The 15,778-nt window shown below is 45.1% G+C and overlaps 1 protein-coding gene across 1 annotated transcript in view; it reads right to left on the bottom strand.

Moving 5' to 3' along the window:
- Window positions 1–7,420: 7,420 nt before the first annotated feature.
- GALNT16 (polypeptide N-acetylgalactosaminyltransferase 16) overlaps window positions 7,421–15,778 on the bottom strand; it is a 316,815-nt gene continuing 308,457 nt past the window's right edge. Inside the window, exon 15 of the mRNA XM_033950875.1 lies at window positions 7,421–7,949. Coding sequence (XP_033806766.1) covers window positions 7,812–7,949 — 138 coding nt within the window. The 3' untranslated portion in view covers window positions 7,421–7,811. The remainder of the gene's footprint in view (window positions 7,950–15,778) is intronic.

The following is a 15,778-nucleotide window of genomic DNA, read 5'->3' as shown; positions in this document are numbered from 1 at the left end:
TTGTTACTGAGGTGACAATGCATAGAGTCATCTGCCTTGACCTCTTTGAAAAAACCCCAGAATAGGAATGATAATTAACATTTTCTCAGCGTATAGTGTGCTTTGTGTTTTTTAATTTTATTGTTGGTAGATCATTTTGACTTGGTCATTTTAAAGTAGCTCACAAGCTCAAAAAGTTTGGGCACCTCTGAGCTAGAGCATTGAAACTGTGTATTTCTATTTTATCCCCCCTTTTACAAAACTGAGGAGCGTTTTTTAGCGCCAGCCGTGGTGGTAGCAGCTCTGATGCTCAGAATTCTATGAGCGTCAGGGCTGTTACCACTGTGGCTAAAATCCACACTACAGTTTTGTAAAAGAGTGAGGGGTTAGTTTGTGATGACATATTCCATACTAGGCGAAGGTGTTTTCTGTGTTCTGTGTGTTCGAAAGACATGGTTTTCTGTTAGGATTCACGGTGTAGGATTGATCTGTGCTGGTCTGGCTTGTTTAGTTTTACAATGGGTGTATTGATGTATTGCTCACTGCAATATGTAAGATGCTGCCTTTTCCTAGGTACTCATGTGTGACGTGTAGTTTGTTACTAAAAATCATGTTTTTCTTACAGATGGGGGGGGGGTGCCAAAAAATGATGGGCCCCGGGTGTTACATATGCTACGTACGCCACTGTATGTAAAGATACCAGAAAGCTGGCGTAGCAAAAACTTTAAGTAAATTGTTATTCTTCTAAGTTTTGAGTATTTAACCCTCTCACAATCTCACGGGCACTCGTTTCAAGTTTCAAGTTTATTGAGATTTTGATTTAAATGCAATATCAAATATTTTCAATGCGTATAACAAAAATAAATTTGGGGAAATAAATAAAACCATTTGAACAATAAACATACAAACATATCCATAGATGATTAAAATTACATAAGGAGTACAAGGATAAATGACATTTGTTTAAAAATGCGTTCTCCGCGCCTGCTCATAAATTTGTTGACTGGAAGGATCCAGCAATGTGGCCAGATGCCATTCAGAACAAAGACAGAGAAAGAATTGTGCAATTTGGATTAATGATGGAAGATGATTTAAAGCAAATGGCACAGTCTATGAGTAAAGATCTTGACGGACGTTCTTTTTATGAATATCTCCTCTATGCCAAATCACCCAATGGACGTGAGAAGATTTTATGGGACTGGCTTAGGTGGAGCATTAGCAGAAAAGTATGTGTGTATTCGGCCCATAGAAAAAGGAGGGGGGCGTCGGGGGGGGGGAAGGGGTGCATGGGGGGCCCAATAGGATTGCTCAGTAAGGGGCCCAGAAATTTCTGATGGCGGCCCTGTCCACGCATAGGTTGTTTCAACTTTGGAAAAAGGTCAAAGTCTGGTGGACTCATGTCTGGACTGTAGGAAGCATGAGGTAACATCTCCCAGCTGTATTTGTGTAGTTTTTCAATGATGAGTGGAGAGTTCCATCTTCCCCACGACCAAAAAAATTTTGAAGACCTCAATGAAAAGTCAAACAAATGATGATTTTTGCTTATGATCACGAAGGCATCATCATTACAAAGTTTCATGTTGAAGAAGTGTCACAGCAGTGTATTATCGTGATTTTTTGCAGAAAATGCGTAGAAAAATGCACAAAACCCGATCTCAGTTGCTTTTGGCTGGGCCACTCATTCTTCACAACGCTCGCCTGCACATAGGGAATGTTGTCATTGAAAAACTATGTAAATACGGCTGGGAGGTGTTACCTCTTGCTCCCTACAGTCCAGACATGAGTCCACCAGACTTCGACCTTTTCCAAAGTTGAAACAACCTATACGTGGACATCTTTTGCATTTCTGGAAGAGCTTTTTTCCACTGGTACCCGAGCCATTCGGCAACTGAACAAAAATGGTGTCTTGGATGGAATAATGAAGCTTCCCAGATGTTGGAACTCGGTCATTGCAAAACAGGGAGACTATATTGAAGGATTGTAAAGAAATACTTAAAAAAAAAAATAAAACATGTAAATTTTAAAAAAATAGTGTGCATTATTTATGAAATGATTATGGTGGTTTAAATGGAGCTGTACAACTCATTTTTGTTTGACTTTTTTTTTTTTAAAAAGTGGTTTAATAGGAACTTTATTGTGTTGACTGAAGAGGGAAGGCCTACCTAAATCCTTTGCTTTTGGCAGAAATTTTACAAAAATCAGATACTAAATACCAAAAGTCATAGCCAAATACCAACAGCTTAGCCCCAATATCTTGATTGCAATCATTCTCCAGCTATTTAGCTATTATCTAAATCAGGGGTGTCCAATGTCGGTCCTCGAGGGCCGCAATCCAGTCGGGTTTTCAGGATTTCCCCAATGAATATGCATTGAAAGCAGTGCATGCACACAGATCTCATGCATATTCATTGGGGAAATCCTGAAAACCCGACTGGATTGCGGCCCTCGAGGACCGACATTGGACACCCCTGATCTAAATCAAACATCAAATTGATCGCAACTCAACAAGCAAGGTCAAATCTCCAGAAGGCTGAATGTTGGCAAAGTTGGGTCAAGCAGGTCAGATTCAGACTGTACCAGGTCAGAGTCCACTATGGTCTGAATAATTGAATCAAAGCAACTCTCGTGGTTCACTCAATCCCTCATCCAAAAGTATGCCAATAATAGGATGAAAGAGATAACTGCTGCTATGAAAACATTCTCTACCCTATATATCAGAGAAATGTATTCTATATTATATGTAAAATAGTGAAAATATTTATCAGTTTGCATAGAAAATAAAAATGGTCTCTTTAGCACAAATGGGATGCATTAAGAAGTTTAGGTTCTTTTGTTTTATTCCCGAAAGTTCGGAAAACTTTTTTGGCGGCTAAACATTTTGGAAATTAACTATTTCAGTCTACTTTTTCTTGCCAAATTTTTGTATTATGTTTTACATTATTGTAAACAGAGTCGAGCTCCTCTTGGTTGATGACTCAGTCTATAAAACTAAGTTTTAGTTTAGTTTAACTAGAATGGGGAGACAAATTAAGGAGGGGATTCATCAAGCAGTGTTAGGGCTTAATGTGTCTTTAATGTGTGTTAAGGGAATCATTTATTTATTCAATTTTCATATTTTTCTCCCAGGAGAGCTCAGAACAGTTTACATGAATTTATTCAGGTACTTAAGCATTTTTCCTTGTCTGTCCCAGCAGGCTCACAATCTTTCTAATGTACCTGAGGCAATGGGGGGCTTAAGTGACTTGCACAGTCACAATGAGCAGTGTGGATTTGAACCCATAACCTCAGGGTGCTGAGACTGTAGCTTTAACCACTGCACTACATTGTATACCTAAGGGGTTTAATGTGTTAAACCCTAATGCAGCTTGATGAATCCCTTCAAAAACAGCCTATCAGAACTTTTCCAGAGAGCAGAGGTTGTAGAGTAAGAGCTGAAGTACAATGAACAGATGAAATCTGGTTTAAGTATTAAAGTCATTAATGTATTGTCTTCTGGTGACAGGCCAGGAGGAGTGGTATTGTCATTCTCACTGGAGTTTGAGAAAGAGCAAGGTCTACTATTTCTAGGCCGCAGCTGACACTTTTCTTCAGTCAATACAAACCAAGATTTATACAGTCATGGGAATGAAAGGGGGCAGTGTCTTTTCTTTCGCCATTCTTTGGCGGTTAAGCTGTACTTAGCTCAACAAATAATCGAATAAATTCAAGAGTATAAATAATTCACAAGACACAAAACATATTTTCATATAAAAAAAATTCTAAAACAAAGAACCATGATAAGAAGCTCCAAAGCTGGAAACAAGTATTTTCAGAAAGTCTTTCACCACAGAAAGGTAGTAGATGAATGGAAAAAAGCCTCCCAGTAAAGGAAGTAGAAAGAAGAATGACAGAATTCAGAAATATGTGGAATAAGCGCAAGAAATCCTTAGTTCTTACAGGATAAGTGGGAAGACGAGATCAACTGGGCATTACAATGACCTTTAATTTGAGCTGACTAGATGGGTCCTTCATGGCTGGTACAGTGTATATTTTAATACTTGTTTCATCTAAGTTGTTTCTTTAAGTTTTCTAACTCTCCCACATAAATATTTTAATCTAGCTCATCCCCCTCACGCTTGATTGCTTTCCCCACAGCTTTTAAAGCGTGGGTGGTATTTTGTGTTCCTTAATGCTGGTGTGGCGCAGTGGTTAAAGCACCCTGGGGTTGTGGGTTCAAACCCACGCTGCTTCTTGTGACCCTGGGCAAGTCATTTATTCCCCCCACTGCCCCAGGTATATTAGCTAGATTGTGAGCCCGCTGGGACAGACAGGGAAAAATGCTTGAATACCTGAATAAATTCATGTAAACCTTTCCAAACTCTCCTGAGAGAACAGTATAGAAAATTGAATAAATAAATAAAACCATTAATTAGGGTTGCCAACATTGAAAAATTAAAATAGGCTGCAGCAGAGAAGGTGACCAGTTTTATCTCATCTCTCTCTCTCCTTTACAATCAAATCCCCTTCAAACATCTCCCCATCACAATCTTCTCTTCCCCGCAGCCCTTTTTTCTTGAAGCAGAAGCTAGTCTAAGGCCTGACCTTGGTAATGGCAGTGGTAGTGATATGTTGTGAAGGTGCATGGGCTGTGGGCTGAACTAGCAAGCACTCTTAAGAACATAAGAACATAAGAAGTTGCCTCCACTGAGTCAGACCAGAGGTCCATCTCGCCCAGCGGTCCGCTCCCGCGGTGGCCCACCAGGTCCGTGACCTGTAAAGTGGTTTTTGCTCACTTTTATAACCTACCTCTAGTTCTATCTGTACCCTTCAATCCCCCTATCCTCTAGGAACCTACCCAAACCTTCCTTGAACCCCTGTAAAGTGCTCTGGCCTATCACCCCTCCGGAAGCATGTTCCATGTGTCCACCACCCTTTGGGTAAAAAAGAACTTTCTAGCATTTGTTCCCCTCTTCCACTCCTTGTTCCCCTCCCCCTAATATAAGCCAAGAGAAGGTATGGCCAATATGAGAACACATAGGGACTCAGTCTATGGGATAAATGCACTAAAGTCAGCGATCATTGCCAAACCTGTTTTCACAGCTTTAAGCGACGATCGATTTTACCGACCTGATGCACAAAACGGCCCACCGCGTGTTTTTCCCTTCAATCGCCCATTTTCCGATCTGGCCATACAAATTAGCTAAAACACTATGCAAAGTAGCCAAGTGATTAATGCACTAACATTGATTGGCTATTCCCCCCCGAAAAAAAGGGGGGTTTAGAGGCTGGAAAAACCGAATGGTCTAGATCTGTTGGTAACTGTGTTACCGAGAGGTCTGCCTGGTTTATGTTTCATTTTTTTTTTTCAATGGCACAGATATTTTGCATGTGTTACACAAGCAAAATATCTGTCCCATAAAAAAAATGAAAAAGTCCCCCACCACCGATGACAACCTTCCCCGACGAACGTGGCACCAGGAATCCCCTCCCCCCAAGAGAAAATTGGCAGGAGGGATGCCCACTCCCTCCTGCCAACGGAGGCCCCTCTTCGAACTATCCCCTACCCTCCCCCTTCCTCCCCCCCATAAAGGAAGGAGGGATGCCACTTCCTCCTGCTTCTGGATGCTCCCCCAACTACCCCCCTCCCTGAAACCCCCCTCCTCATACCTTTGTTAAACATTGGGAGCTGGAGGGAAGCACGGTCCCTTCAGCTCCTAGTTCCGCCCATTGAAAAAGACGGGCCTTCCCCTCTCCGGGGAGGGTCCTTAGGTATCTGAGCCAATCAGGGCTTTAGGCTCCTCCCTCTGTATCCCATGTGATGAATGGGGGGGGGGCTAAGGTCTGACATCTGATTTCCTCAGACATCAGACCTTAGGCCCCGCTCTGTGCATCACAAGGGATACGGAGGGAGGAGCCTAAGGCTCTGATTGGCTCAGACGCCTAAGGCCCCTCCCAAACTGCCTGACTCGATATGTCAGGCTCCGTCTCTGGCAGTATTCAAATCCGGATTCAAAGTCTCAATCCCAAACTCCAACCCACCTTATAAGCACCAACATCTATTTTATCATTCCCTCTGTGTATTGATACACCTTCTTGTCCAGTTTGTCTATCTTGGCTAGATTGTAAGCTTTTTTGAACAGGGACTGTCTCTTCTGTGTTTTGATGTACAGTGCTGCATATGTCTATTAGCACTATAGAAATAATTAGTAGTAGTAGTCGTATATACAGTATATACATATACATACACACACACACACACCATGAAAAATCAGAATTCATGAATTTAACTTTTCAAGCACTGTATATGGGTAGTATTTTTTAAAAAAAATTTTAAAGAAAAAATGTTTTCTGCTGTATGCCTCTTCCTTATTTGTGATTTAAAAATAAGACTTTTACAAAACAGTTGGATTTTCTTCTTCCATGCTTGCAACTGCTTTTTGGAGATATAAAAAAATGTAATGTGCAATAGGAAGAAGAAACTAAAAATGTATTTAAATATTTTTTAGGCAAATGGACAAATAACAGATAGACCATGAATTAGGGACTAGATTTACTAACCTATGCTATTGCATTAACCCCCTCCATTACAAAGCCGCACTAGCATTTTTAGCGGGGGCTACAGCGGTAACAGCTCAGACACTCATAGGAATTCTATGAGCGTTGGAGCTGTTACTGTGGCGGCCAGCGCTAAAAATTCTAGCATGCTATTGTAAAGGAGGGTGTAATATCTTCATTGCACTTAAACACGTTATTTTATGCACATTATTATTAAGTAGACCCCCACTAACAATAGTAGGGTCAGCATCAAATAATGTACATGAAATATCAATAACATGTATTGCCTTAACATAGATTAGGAAACTAGCCCAAAGATAACAAAGCAGGTTCTAAATACACTATTCCAAGTTTGCATTCTGGAGTCTTATGATTTGTAGCTAGACTGCTCTATTCCCCTCTACCCATTAGTTTTCCTCACGCTTTAGCTTAAGAAGCCTCTGGTAATCCAACTTGCCACATTCAGCTGGAGCAAACAATGCAGTGGGTTGCCCTGCTAAGTTTCATAGTCAGGATCTGGTGAAATCATAGCATTAACCCTGAATGTACTGTAGACTGCATAGGCACTGCAAATAATTCACAGCACTCCAATCATGACACGCAAAAGCCCGTACAGATTTGCAGCTATATTATAATTCTCCTGGCTTGTTGCAGGTTGGTATGGATGGGCAAGCTGGATAGACTTACCTTTATCTGCCTTCATTTTCTATGTTTCTGGAAACAGTTGGGGTTATCACTGAATAAACTGGAATGATGTTAAAAATCTAAACTTCAATATGACTTTCCTCTCATCCTCTTTATGCAGTGTAAGGGTTGTTTCCTCATGAAAATCATGATGCAGTCAAAGAGACCACAAATAGGTCACTACACAAAGTAAGCAAAGCAAAAAAAAAAAAAAAAGGGTCATCAACAAAGAGTTCACATAACAGTTCTTTCAGTCTGAAAAAGTTAGTCCATGAAGTTGAAGGCCACGTATGTTGAAATGAAGAAACAAAAGGGCAGCCTTATACTGCTCATTCTTTCAGTCTTGAGTCATCAATTAGGCTCTACCCAGATCCATGCACAATGAAAGTTGTCACATGATATGATGATGTCATCACTCATGGGAGTGAAGATAGGTCAATTTGCATGATGCTGGCATGTTTTCTTAAAGTCTCTCTAACACTTCATTTTTAGCTGAAATGACTTGCTGTTGATCACAATTAAAAATGTCATGAGCAAGAAATGTGTCGGTCCTCGTCCCTCCCCTTCGTTCCCACAGTCTCATGCAAATGAAATGGAATGTGCTCCATGCACCATCATGTGGCTTGCAATAGTTCCCATTGTTGACTGGGTAAATCTGGCTGGCATGGGTTCATTACAACTCTGGTTGATAGGTTGTCCAGGCAGAGACCACTGATGAGGTGCTGGACAAACTGTCCTTTCAACTTCCATTTCTAAGGAGGAAAGAAAAACAACGTCATAAGATTAGCTGGTCTACCAGTATCTGGGATTTATATTTTGTTTTCATGTTTTATTGTAAACGCCCACTGGACACAGTTAGCAAAACCAACAAGTGAGGTAAAAGCAAAATCTCTGTTAATCTCAGATATGATTAAAGAGCACAATATCCACATAATGATTAAAGAGCACAATATCCACATAATGGCCATGATAGAGATGTGGATGAGACCCTGGGGAATATCACTATTTATTGGGTTCTGCTCCTCTGGGTTACAATTTCATTTCTGGTACTAGGAGTTGTGGCGCAGTGGTTATAGCTACAGCCTCAGCACTCTGAGATTGTGGATTCAAACCCATGCTGCTCTTTGTGACCCTGGGCAAGTCACCTAATCCCCCCATTACCCCAGGTACATTAGATAGATTGTGAGCCTACTGAGACAGACAGGGAAAAATGCTTGAGTACCTGAATAAATTCATTAAACTGTTCTGAGCTCCCCTGGTAGAGAAAATTGAATAAAAAAAATAGGAATTCAAAGAGGAGGCTTGTCTTTATTCTTCTCCACTCAATATAAACTAGAAATAAATTGCAACTGCTTCTGAGAAAACTGGTTAATTCTCAACCAATCTATTTTGCCCTTTTTTTACTGCCCACCAGACATCCCAAGGGCACTGTGGGACATTACCTGCAAAACTTTAGCAGATTTGATTGTAGCTTTTCCTAATATATTGTGGCAAATCCAGGACAAATTCAGGGTTTTCTCCCTTGAATAGCCAGGATTTGCACAAGATTATGCTTGAGGTTCTGTCCCTTTAAGGCACTCAGATTCTAGAGGCAGGGATGTTTTGCTTGCTTCTCAGTATGAAGTGCCTGATACAATTTTCCCACCCTGGCTTAGGGGGCATGGCCTAGAGCTGCTTAAAGTCTGGCTCAGGTTACAGAGAGGAGGAGGAAGAGCAGGGATAAGAGCTACAGAGAGCAGGGGACTTCAGAAGGAGAGTGTCTGAGAGCAGGCAGACTAAGAGCCCAGCTAGGCACCAGCAGGAGCTGCCTACTAAAGCTAAACCAGCAGACTAGGATATGTAGGAGGTGGGTGAAATTCCTCCTAACCCAGCTACTGAGTTTAACTTAATGCCAGAAGCTATGGTAATTGGAGAAGGCCTATTTGAGTTCCCTGAAGCTGTAGAAGTTTTGCAGATTGATTGAGCCTGTAAGTTATGTTCCTCTCTCATTCTACTGACCTGCTGACTAAGAAAGGATTTGAGTTTTGTAACATAAGAAAGCACAGTGTTTTGGAAAAGCACGTACAGAAGCAAAAGTACAGTCAAACCTTGGTTTGTGAGTAACGCGGTTTGCGAGTGTTTTACAAGACGAGCAAAACACTCGAGCAAACTGTAACTCGCAAACCGAGCATTGACTCAATTTGCGAGCCCCCACCTGACCCAACCCCAGGAACCGGCAGTATTGCTCCCCCCGAGGCTACTGGCGCTGCTCCCTTCCTTCGCGATCACCTCCTCCCTCCCCCACTGACCGGCCCTGTCCTTACCCATGCGCCGCCGGTGTTAGAAAGTGCCTGCTGCCGGTTTTCTGCTGGGCTGCTGCTGGGCCTTGAGCATCTGCGCATGGTCAAGGCCTTCTGGATCTCATCCTCACCGAGATTTTCATGAGATCTTGAGTCTCATGAGAATCTCAGAGAGGGTGAGATCCAGAAGGCCTTGACCATGCAGAGATGCTCAAGGCCCAGAAGCAGCCCAGAAGAAAACCGGCAGCAGGCACTTTCTAACATCGGCGGCGCATGGGTAAGGCAGGGTTGGACAGTGGGGGGAAAGGGAGGAGGCGATAGCAGCACCTATGGCCTCAGGGGGAGCATGGGAGTCGGGGTGAGTCCAGCAAAAGTGGGTCAGCACCTGAGAGTCCCAGCAGAGGGGGGGGGGGGAAGGGGGTAGTGGCATCCAGGGGGGAAGCGTCCGGGAGCGGCTATGCACATGAATGGCAGGTGAAGGATCCCTAGCTAGCTGACATAGCTGGGTCACGGTGTAGATGAAGAAACTCCATTTTAGATCAGTGGGTCATAATTAGTACAAAGAACAACCTGTGACTCCATTTTATTGCTCTGAGAAATCACGTATACATACAGGCCTGTTCTATGTATCTGTCTTAGTGCCTGGCACGGCCAGGAGGCAACAGGATGTTGATGTTAGATAGCCATTGATGTATAGATTATAGGATGGATTTATGGTTTTGTTTTTCTCTCTGCTCTTACCTTTTGGTCAGAGCTGGTTAGACTGGTTTGGACTGGTTAGGACCCTATATAACCTTTGTGTCCGAAATTCTCGGGGTCTTCTGTTTATGCAGCCAGTTCTGCCCAGAAGTCCAGCATATATGCTTGTTTAATAAAAGCCTTTTTTTAAATCTCTTCAGTCTCTGGCTCAAGTCTCTGCACTACTAACGGAGGGCCTTATCCTAAAAGGTACCTTCATTTGGCGCCCGAACAGGGACTTGATCTACAGACTTGAGCCTGTTTGGCACGATCGTCTCCCTCGGAGGATTTCAAACCTTGCCTCCTACGAGACCCGTAATAGCCGGCATTAACCTGGTGGTTGACCAGGAACGGTTTCTCGTCGAAGACAACGGATTGCACCTCGAGAAGGAACAAATCGGTGGAGATTTCTGGCTCCTGGTTTTGTTGTGCCGGTACCGGACCTGTCTTGGTAAGTGAGAAGTTGATTTCTTCTCTATCCTGTCTCCACCTTTCCTGTCTAGTAACTTCTTAATCCGACGTGAAGCGCGGGGAGGTATATAGGATTCTAGTTTCTGGAAATTGGAATTTTTGTTGGGTGCATATACAGATTGTATAATATGGGTCAGAGCAGCACCAAGCCCACCGACCCCCTTCAGATTATGCTTAACCATTTTACTACCGCCTTTTCTGGCGATTATGGCGACCCTAAAATGACAAAATCTACCCTCACTAAATTTTGTGCATATGAATGGCCCACTTTCGGTGTAGGATGGCCCCCCGAGGGTACTCTGGACTTGAATATTATACGTCAGGTATATATCCGTGTCACCAGTCCCACTGAGGGACATCCTGATCAGTTCCCTTATATAGATAGTTGGTTGGATACGGTCCGACTAAAACCTTCCTGGCTTAAACCCCAATTGGACAAAGCTACCTTAGTGCATGTAATGGCCCTCCGACGGAAGGTCCAGGAAAACTGCCCAGTTTTATCCGAGCCATTAGATAGTGGACCGGATCCGTTGGAACCCTCAGCGCCCCCTCCTTCGTATACCCCTCGACCCGATTTGAATGTTCCTGTCGGTCTTGGTGACCGTGATATTCAGGATCCCGATTTACCCCCTGATTTACCTCCCCAACAGGCCCTCTACCCTCAACCTGACCCCCAGGCAACCTTCAGCCCTCCCTTGCAATCTCGCCTTCGACATCGTCCTGATAAGCCCGCTGCCATATTTCCCCTCCGACATACTCTCACCGCCCAGCTCCCGGATGACCAAGGGTTTCCCCGACCTCCGATAACCCATCTGGTATACACCCCTTTTTCAACCACTGATATTTATAATTGGAAAACAAACTGTCCGCCCTTCTCTGAAAAACCTCAAGCTACTATTGATCTCCTTACCTCCATATTCCAGACCCACCTGCCCACTTGGGCAGACTGTCAGCAACTTTTAGTCTGCCTATTGAGCACTGAAGAACGGCGCCGAGCCCTTTCTGAGGCCCGGAAACATGCCCAAACTTTAGCCTCCGCGGACCTGAATCCTGACCACTGGCTTACGATACATTTCCCCGACACAGATCCCTCCTGGCAACCTGACCAACCTGCCCACATGACTTTACTAGACTCGTATCGCAAATATATTATACAGGGCTTAGTTCAGAGTTCTCGGAAACCCATAAATGTTACTCGTGTAGCCGAAATCATGCAAAAACCTGATGAATCTCCCGCTGCGTTTCTTGAACGCCTGACCGAAGCCTATCGTACTTATACCCCTTTTGACCCGGAACTCCCTGAAAATCTACGCATGGTAAATACCTCTTTTGTCAGCCAAGCCCAGCCTGACATCCGCCGTAAGCTTCAAAAGCAAGAGGGATTCGCTGGCATGACAACTACCCAGTTACTAGAAATAGCTCAGCGTGTTTTTATGAACCGCGACACTGCCGCTCGGCGGGAAGCTGATCGCTGTCTCCGCCGAAAGGCAGACCTCTTTGCCCTAGCCCTCCGCACTCCCTATAAGGTTGGCCCCCCTCCTGTTTCCACTGGTCCAGGGTTCACACCGGGTCCAGGAACCCGCCCTGATCTGGCCCGAGATCAATGTGCTTACTGTAAACAATCAGGACACTGGAAAAATGAATGTCCCAATCGACCCTCTCAGGATCGGTTCAATCCCCGATCCGGACCCCCAGCCGCTTCCGGTAGGCCTGGACCCCGTGCCGGTCCCTCTCTGGCTCCCCGACCACTCCCTAGTATCGCTATGGTCCAGGACACTGCCCCTGATTCAGATGATGAATACTGAGACAGACCGGTTTCGGGAGTACGACTGACCCATGTCCTGCCCGTCTACTCCCTAGGTTCCCTTGAACCCTTGGTCGATGTCCAAATAGGGAATCACAAAGTCACCATGATGGTTGACACAGGTGCTCAGCACTCCGTTCTCACTAAACCCCTCAGTCGTTTCTCCCCAGATACAATTGAGGTCTCTGGCGCCACGAGATCCCAAGCCGCTGCCCCCATTCTTGAACCGTTGCCAGTTTCCCTCGGCCCCCATGCTATCCCTCACCGGTTCATATATATGCCTTCCTGCCCTATCCCCTTGCTGGGCCGCGATCTCCTACAGGCCTTGCACGCTTCCATTTCCATAACCACACGAGGATTTTCCCTGCACATTCCTGACGATCCTCTCCTCGCTAGTCAACCCCTAGATCGGCATTTGTCTTCCCGCCTCTGTTCCCTCATGCAGTCTCCCTCCGGGGAACCGGCTCCTCATCCCGCTGTCCCGTCCTACCTCCTTACTGTTCCTCCTGATCTTTGGGCTGAGTCTGGGTCTCCTGGATTGGCACACAACATTCCTCCTTTCGTGATTGACCTGAAACCTGCTGCCACCCCAGTTTCAATCAAACAGTATCATATCCCTAAACGGGCTTTGACCTCTATCATTGTTCATTTGGATCGCCTTGCCCGAGATGGCTTTATTCGCCCCTGTACATCCCCTTGGAACACTCCCCTCCTCCCGGTTCTCAAACCTGGAGATCCCCCTGACTACCGCCCTGTCCAGGATCTTCGTGCAGTTAACTCTCGCACCACTGATATCCACCCTCTGGTTCCCAACCCCTATACCCTCCTGTCCCATATCCCACCCTCTGCCACTGTCTTCACGGTCTTGGACCTTAAGGATGCCTTTTTCTGTTGCCGACTGGCCCCGGTCAGTCAACCCATTTTCGCCTTTGAGCGACCGGACCCTGACCCTTCCCGATCCCCTACCCAGGCAACCTGGACCAGATTACCCCAGGGCTTCAAAAACAGCCCAACCTTGTTCAGTACGGCATTAGCCCAAGACCTCAGCTCCTTTTCCCTTCCACCCCCTGCCTGCCTTCTCCAGTACATTGATGATCTCCTCCTCTGTTGCCCTGACCTCTCTTCAGCGCACACACACACCCTTTCCCTGCTCCTCCACCTATACGACTGTGGATATCGGGTCAGCCTCAAGAAGGCTCAGTTTTCTCTGCCCTCAGTCACCTACCTCGGCTTCACCATTTCACAGGGCCAGCGTTCCCTACCACCTGACCGGGCTGAGGCACTGTGTTCTCTGCCCACCCCGACTGACCGTAAATCTCTCCGCACCTTCCTCGGCATAGCTGGGTACTGTCGTCTTTGCGTCCGTTTTTACGAAGGAGGACACCTCAACAATACCTGAAGCGGAGAAAGTGTTTGCAGGAGAAATAGAAGACAGCCTCACCACAGTTGAAGTGGACTTAGCCCAGATATACTATCAGATCGACAAACTTAAAAGTGACAAATCACCTGGACCGGATGAAATTCACCCGAGAGTCTTGAAGGAATTGAAGATTGAAATTGGAGAGTTATTGCAAAAACTTGCAAACCTGTCAATCAGAACTGGTCAGATACCAGACGACTGGAGGAAAGCGAACGTCACGCCAATTTTCAAAAAAGGATCGAGAGGAGAACCGGGCAACTATAGACCTGTGAGTCTTACGTCTGTCCCCGGCAAGATGATTGAATCACTGATCAAGGATAGCATAGTTCAGCACTTGGACACACACGACTTGATGAAACCCAGTCAACATGGATTCAGGAAAGGGAAATCGTGTCTGACGAATTTACTCCAATTCTTTGAGACCGTGAACGAGCAAATTGATAGTGGAAAGCCGGTGGACATAATATACTTGGACTTCCAGAAAGCATTTGACAAAGTTCCACACGAAAGACTTCTCAGGAAGCTACAAAGCCATGGCATAGAGGGAGATATACAAAGATGGATAGGCAAATGGCTGGAAAACCGAAAGCAGAGAGTGGGCATAAATGGGAAGTTCTCCGACTGGGAGAGAGTGACTAGTGGTGTGCCCCAGGGCTCGGTACTTGGGCCGATCCTTTTTAATATTTATATCAATGACCTGGAAAACGGAACATCCAGTGAGATCATCAAGTTTGCAGACGACACAAAACTCTGCCGGGCAATCAGATCGCAGGAGGACAGTGAGGAACTCCAGAGCGATTTGTGTCGGTTAGAAAAATGGGCGGAGAAATGGCAGATGAAGTTCAACGTGGAGAAATGCAAGGTAATGCATTTAGGCAGTAAAAATAAGGAATACGAGTACAGAATGTCAGGTGCAACTCTGGGGAAAAGTGAACAAGAAAGAGATCTGGGTGTACTGATAGATAGGACCCTGAAGCCGTCGGCACAATGCGTGGCAGCGGCAAATAAGGCAAATAGAATGTTGGGCATGATAAAGAAAGGAATCTCGAGTAGATCGGAGAAAGTTATAATGCCGCTTTATAGGGCAATGGTCAGACCCCACTTGGAATACTGCGTCCAACATTGGTCTCCCTACCTAAAGAAGGATATAAAACTGCTGGAGAGGGTGCAGAGACGAGCAACTAAACTAGTGAAGGGTATGGAGAAACTGGAATATGAGGATCGACTTAAAACACTGGGATTGTTCTCCCTTGAGAAAAGGAGACTGCGTGGGGATATGATCGAGACCTTCAAAATACTGAAAGGAATTGACAAAATAGAGCAGAGAAGATTATTTACAATGTCCAATTTGACACGGACAAGAGGACATGAAATGAAGCTAAGGGGGGGCAAGTTCAGGACTAATGTCAGGAAGTTCTGCTTCACACAGAGAGTGGTTGACATCTGGAATACTCTCCCAGGGGAGATTATTGCGGAATCGACAGTCCTAGGTTTCAAAAGCAAACTAGATGCATATCTCCTTGAGATAGGCATATAAAGATATGGTTGGCTATAAAATAAGCCAGGTGAATACCTAGCAGGGCCTCCGCGTGTGCGGATCGCCGGACTTGATGGACCGAAGGTCTGATCCGGAGATGGCGCTTCTTATGTTCTTATGTTCTTATGTTCTTATACCTGACTTTGCCACTCTGGCTAAACCCCTTTACGAGGCTACCAAAGGGCCTGATCGCTCACCTTTCCTTTGGACCTCCGCCCAACAAAACGCCCATGACTCCCTGTGCTCTGCACTCCTGTCGGCCCCTGCTCTGGGCCTCCCCGATCCTGAGAAACCTTTCCACTTATACTGTTATGAACGGTCCGGAATTGCCT

Source organism: Geotrypetes seraphini, chromosome 7 (assembly GCF_902459505.1).
Source record: "Geotrypetes seraphini chromosome 7, aGeoSer1.1, whole genome shotgun sequence".
Lineage (NCBI taxonomy): Eukaryota > Metazoa > Chordata > Amphibia > Gymnophiona > Dermophiidae > Geotrypetes > Geotrypetes seraphini.
Note: the sequence above shows the minus strand (reverse complement) of the source record. Positions and strands in the feature narration are given on the sequence as shown.